Source organism: Alexandromys fortis, unplaced genomic scaffold (genome assembly GCF_014885135.2).
Source record: "Alexandromys fortis isolate MF-2015 unplaced genomic scaffold, M_Fortis_MF-2015_v1.1 scaffold_195, whole genome shotgun sequence".
Classification (NCBI taxonomy): Eukaryota; Metazoa; Chordata; class Mammalia; order Rodentia; family Cricetidae; genus Alexandromys; species Alexandromys fortis.
The window spans coordinates 19,554-26,025 of NW_026068105.1; the positions used below are offsets into that span (position 1 = coordinate 19,554).

The 6,472-nt window shown below is 42.0% G+C and overlaps 1 protein-coding gene across 1 annotated transcript in view; it reads left to right on the plus strand.

Moving 5' to 3' along the window:
• The first annotated feature begins 1,117 nt into the window (after nt 1–1,117).
• Radx (RPA1 related single stranded DNA binding protein, X-linked) overlaps nt 1,118–6,472 on the plus strand; it is a 77,536-nt gene continuing 72,181 nt past the window's right edge. The window contains exon 1 of the mRNA XM_050124021.1: nt 1,118–1,941. Coding sequence (XP_049979978.1) covers nt 1,299–1,941 — 643 coding nt within the window. The 5' untranslated portion in view covers nt 1,118–1,298. The remainder of the gene's footprint in view (nt 1,942–6,472) is intronic.

Sequence of the window (6,472 nt, forward strand, 5' to 3'; positions counted from 1 at the left end):
AAAGTATAATCTGAAGGTAGATCTTTAGCAAGCCAAATCTACAGTCTTTTTTTTTTTTTTTTTTTTTTTTTTGATTTGATTTTTCAAGACAGGGTTTCTCCGTAGCTTTTTGGTTCCTGTCCCGGAACTAGCTCTTGTAGACCAGGCTGGCCTCAAACTCACAGAGATCCACCTGCCTCTGCCTCCCGAGTGCTGGGATTAAAGGCGTGCGCCACCACTGCCGGCTTCAATTCTACATTCTTTTTTTTTTCCTTTTTTTTCTCAATTCTACATTCTTAAATTTTCATTTGCACTTACTAATTTACCCACCCTGCATTCAGGGAGCTACTCCAGATAATTATGATAGTACTAATAACAATAACAGCTAATTTTTTACTTAAGTCTTTTGTGCCAGCGACTTCCCCGAAGGCTGTGCATATATCATATGATTATGATCATACTATGGAGAGCAAAATTAACATGTTCGGTATATTTACTAATTTAACGTGTTTAAATTTAAGAAGCTATTTCTTAACCACAAGGCACTAACTTCGTAAATACACATGAACATGATAAATTACGGTCTTTTGCGGGCCCAAGTAAGCCCTGTTTTTGGACTACTAGAGCCTCGCTTTTGCCACTTCCTACACCCCCCTCTATCTCCCCACCCCCCATCCCCCACTCCTCCACTCTGCCCACTCTCCATCCCCCAACCCCCCACCCCTCCACCTCTCCAACCCCCACACGCACCTCCACGCCCCCAACCCCCCACCTGCACTATCTCTTCTCTCAGGGGAACCAGCAGCGCTCCTCGCTCCTCCTCGCCGCTGCGCCGCTGTACTTTAGAAACCTCGACAACCGGGCTTCTCTCCCCTCAGTCTCGCTCCTCCGCGCCGCCGCGCCGCTGTACTTTAGAAACCTCGACAACCGGGCTTCTCTCCCCTCAGTCTCGCTCCTCCGCGCCGCCGCGCCGCTGTACTTTAGAAACCTCGATAACCGGGCTTCTCTCCTCTCAGTCTCCTGCCTCCCCTCCCCAAGATGGAACTCGATGGGCTGGGGGAGTCCAGCGAACCAAGCTAGGCCACGTACTTCTCTCGTGCTCTCTTTAGAAACATAGTCTCCAAGTCTCAAACTAGGGGCGCCAAGCCTAGGCGGGAAAGCTGCTGCGCAGGCGCAGGCGTGGAATCTCGCCCCTGGGCGGGACCAGACCAATCCTCTCAGACGGCTTGGCGCTTCGGTTAGGAGCGCGCGGCTTTTCTCTGGCTTTGGACGGGGAAAATAAGCTTTTCAGAGAGGGAAGCGTTCGCGGTTATCTCGTAATGTCTGGTGAGTCGGATCAGCCCGAGGCTGGACCCTCCCACGCTGGCCTCTACTGGCCGCACCCCGAAAGAAATCAGCCTGGGGTTTCGGGAGGAGTGATTCGAAGGACCAGTAGCCAAAGGTACAAGTCCTGGATCCAGAAGGTTATTGAGCAAATAACCGGATCCCCTAGACAGTGTGTCGCCCTTAGCGATGTGGTGCCTGTCACTGTACTGGCCGTCCAAAGATACCTTTTAGAGGATGAGCCACGGGACATGGTGCCCAAGCTTCCCTTTTACTGCTATGATGTGACGATCTCGGACGGGGTGTACCAGGAGAAGTGTTACTTAGACCCCAGCTTAAACTTTCTCGTTTATCAGAATATTCTAAAAGTTGGCATAGAAGTGAGAATTTTCAGAGTTTCGTGCCTTTACAACGAGAAAAGATTGGGCCAGGGAATCCTGTGCATAGATAAGGTCCACTGTGGGGAGACCCTAGATGTCCTTTGTGTAGAAACTCCATTTAGAAATAGAATGCAGGAGGAAAAGCCAGAGAGGCCCCTGAGAGGCGGCAGGAGCCACTACCTGGCTCTATGGAACAACGAGGATCCCTACGGAGATATCTGGAAGACCAACAAGCATCCTGAAGAATTCAGTTTTAATAGTAAGTAGTCGGAGGAAATGGGGCAGGTTTTTTTGTTTGTTTGTTTGCCTTTTTTTTGTTTTGTTTTGTTTTTCGAGACAGGGTTTCTCTGTGGCTTTGGAGCCTGTCCTGGAACTAGCGCTGTAGACCAGGCTGGTCTCGAACTCAGAAATCGGCCTGCCTCTGCCTCCCGAGTGCTGGGATTAAAGGCGTGCGCCATGGGGCAGGTTTTTAAAAATGTTCGGAGCCTGGCATGGTGGTTCACCCCCAGAAGACTCCCCAGTTGGGGAGGCTGAGGCAAGAGAATTGAGAGCAAATTCCAGGGTGAACTCAGACCTAGAGAGGCACCATGTCTCAAAAATAAAGAGCAACAACAAAAACAGTTAAAGTGTTTGGAAGCTCGAGCTAACAGGAAAAGAAAATGTTTTGCCTTGTTCGTTCTAAGCAAAGAGGGATAAACAGTCTTAACTTCATGCTGAGTGCTTGGTTCTTAGTTTGCTTCCGGAGTGCTGTTCTTGGAATACCTGAGTGTGGTTTAAATGTAGTTTGGCAAAAAGATTGAGGACGTGGTTCTCAGTGCTCCTTCTGTGTTCAATATTTATCTTTGGTTTTAATTAATCTTAGTTGCAGTCCCATTTCAGCTGTGAGCAATATATAAGTTGAAGAGTATATTGACTTGGATTTTATGTAAAAGCCATGCGTGCAGCATTGTATATTTTAACATTGAACATTTGTTCAAAGATGTTCTGTGATGTGATAATTTACATTAAGTAGGACACCATGTTTATGTCATTGAGTGTAAAAGTCATACAAATATTACTTAGAAGGTGTGATGATTTTAGAAAGGCTTCAAATGATCCTTTTTCTTGATACAGGAAGTTCATATTTCCTGTATCAGAAATAGGAAGCTACCCTGAAAATGGCAGTTTGTCTTCAATAAATGCCCTTTTAAAATCTTTGTGTATTAGCACCTAAAGTTAAGGCAGATGATGACACGACAGGCTAAACATATAAGAAAATGAGTAGAGGCAAAAGAAACTACAAGTCTATAATCTTCTCTATTTACTGGTTTTAGATATTTTTTGTTTGTGGAGGCGGAGTCTAATATATCCAGGCTAAGCCAAATCTGTTCCTCCTACCTCTGTCTCTCAAATTCTGGGATTACCAGGAGTACTTGATTATACCTGAGGATCCAACCAGGATTTCCTGCATGCTAAGCAAGCATGGTACCAGTGAGCCACTTTGCTCAGCACCACTCCCTTTTGTCATGGGGCATCTTACTATGGCAAGCAATAGTAACAAATTTGAACAGTAGAAGATAACTGCCTCAGAAATATGCATTTATAGTCATATCTACTTGAGAAAAGAAAATGTTAAGAGAAATTTGTAGTCAGTGATTGCTGTGGTATAAATGTTCATTTATAATTTTACAATTTAATTTATAAGAGGACAATTGATTCAGAATTTAAAGAGGGCTAATAATTATATATTATGTCTATAAATAATATGTGAACGCATATTTGATTTCAGTTCTTAAGATAGTCATATCCAGTAGATATCAAAGTGATACTTTACTTAAAAAAGCAATGTCCACGTGTTAAAAAATTTAAACTGTATATTTTAAAACATATTGTGTTAAAATTGAGAGGTCCAAGTCTATTAAAACCATGGTAGTAAAATCTAGGAAGTGAGTAAAATCAGGACCTCAGGTTCTCTGTGTGTTTGAAATTCGAACTCATAAACTTTGGAATGCAGTGAAATGCATCTTTGCCCTGTGTGTGCTTTCAGCGTTCCTATCAAAACTGCAAGCTTAAGAATTTGGTGTACATTTTTGAAAACATAAAATTAATTATGTGATATTTCCACATAATGCATTTTAGGCACCTCTGGGGTATTTCAATAAATATAATATGACATACTATAAAAATATGATAACTTCTATAATTGTACCCAGGTAATTGAGTAATTTATTATTTTAAACTTTCTCAGTATTGTAAAAAAAAATGCCAAATACAAGTAAGATGTGTAAGTTTTCTTTGTGTTTAGAATTGTTGAAAGGATGGATTCTCAAAGTTAAAGAATATCTGAGGGTTTTTTAAATTTTAAAGCAAACACTATCTTTTTTCATTATGCATACCAATCCCAGTTCCTACTCCCTCCCCTCCTCCCATTCCCTCCACATACCCTCCCACCCCACCCTCCACCCACCCCTTCACCCTACCTTGCCCCATCCACTCCTCAGAGTGGGTAACACACATTGCTTTGGGGAAGGTCCAAGGCTCTCCCTACTATATCTAGACTGAGCAAAGAGAATAGGTTCCCCCAAAGCCAGTACAAGCAGTAGGGCTTTTTTTTTTTAATTCTTTGAGTATTGATAAATTGTTTTCTGAAAATCTGTACTAATTTTAATTGAACAAACATATATGAGTTTCCATTTCCCCATAGCTTTCTATTCTAAAGCAGTGTCTTTCGGCTTTGTCCTATCTTCTTTCTAGAGTTAGGAACTGAGCCTGAGGTTTCCAGTGTGCCCCAGAGGAAGGGCATTACAGCTGAGCCATACAACAAGCTTGTCTTTTTATTATTCATTTAATGGATTTCTTTGCTAAATAGGTATTGTTTGTGTGTGTTTTATGCTGCAGTTTATTTTTGTGGTGTCCTGTCACTTTTCTGTAAACTTGCTCATGTTCTGTGCCTTTGACTCTTTTTAGTAACTTTTAGCTTCACACAGTAACATGAGAAGGGTTTATACAACCCCATCAGTCACACACTTCTGCATGGTTATTTGGTCACACTCGAGTCCATTAAGATCTAGAAAACTTCAGGCACCCGAAAAGCTTCTGTCTTGCCCATTCTTTGTTTACACTCTACTTGAAAAGTGGAAGCTCATACCGCAACCTTGCAAATGTCCTTTTCCTACTTTCTATTGATTTTTTTTTAAAAAAAAATATTCTTTTGAGGCAAATTCTTATACCTCAGGCTGGCCTTGAACTTCTTAGCTCCTGACTCTAGCTTCCAAGTGCTGGGACTACAGACCCTGTGACATACCAAGTTTTGTTTTTGTAGATTTAATTTTTTTACACGTATTTATTTATTCATTTGTGATTATGGGGGAGGCAGGGCAGAGAACACAGGAGTACCTCAATGTCACTGTGAATGTGTTTAGGTCATAAGACACCTTTAGGGTGTCAGTTCTCTCCTTCCACCATGGGTGCAGGATAAAAAGCACCTTTACCCACTGAGTCATCTTGCTTGCTTTTTCTCGAGATTTTGGAGACAAGGTTTTACCTTACAGTCCAGGCTTGCCTGGAATTCATAGTTCTGCGGTCTCTGAGATCACAAGCTTGTATACCATTATGTCCCACTTTTTGTTGCTTATCTTATCTTTTCTTATTTATTAATTTTTATTTTGTGTGTATGAGTGCTTTGCCGACATGCATGGATATGCACAGTGTGTGTGTGTGCACCTGGTGCTCAAGGAGGCCAGGTGTTAGATGCCCTGAAACCAGAGTTAGAGATGATTATGGACCATGTGGATGCTGAAGACATGTCCTCTGCAAGGGCAATAAATACTTTTAATTGCTGAGCATTCTCTCCAAATTCTGGAGAAAACTACTGACTTTTACCATTGTATAGTGAAAACAGCCCTAGACAGTATGTAAATTGCTGGGTCTGAGTATTACCACAGGACTTATGCAAAGCGGGGATTATTTTATTTTATTTTATTTTTGAGATGGCCTACAGCACATGCTGGCATAGAACCTCTGTTCTTCTTCCCCTAGCCTCCTGAGTACTGGGCTTAGGAGTGTATACCACCAAATCTGGCTTGCTTTCTTTCTTTCTTTCTTTCTTTCTCATCCTTTCTTTCTCTCTTTCTTTTCTCTGTCTCTGTCTCTCTCTCTGTGTATGTGTGTTTGTGTGTGTGCGCGCGCGCACGCGCACTCTCATGTGCATGTTTTGCTAGAGATTGAAATTGAACCTTGCCCATGCTCTGCAACAACTATACTTTGAGATATATCTTTAGCTCTTATTTTTATTTTGAGGTAGGGTCTGACTTAGTTGTTTAGATTTGTCTTCAACTCACTCTATAACCCAAGCAGGCTGTCTTTCTGCCCTAGACTCAACAAACTGAAATCATAAGTCTGAATCACCAGCCCTGGCTGTACTGATAGTTTTTACAGCACACTTTACTCTTTTTTCAAACTATTGTGATTAATGGCGATTTATTATTTTTTATTTTTTTAATTTTTAGGACAATCTTTTTTATTTTACATAACAATCCCTGTTCCCCCTCCGTCCCCTCTCTCCGTCCCCTCTCTCCCACTCCTCTCACCTTCCCCCAGCCCACCTTCCATCCACTCCTGAAGAGAGAATAAAGCATCCCTTGGGGGGGGGTCAACAAAATCTGTCACATCAAGTTGAGGCAGGACCAAGGCCCTCCCCCACCCCTGTATCTAGGCTGAGCAAGGTGTCCCTCCATGGGGAATGGACGCCACAAAAAAAAAAAAAAAAAAAAAAAAAAAAAAAAAAAAAAAAAAAAAAAAAAAAAAAAAAA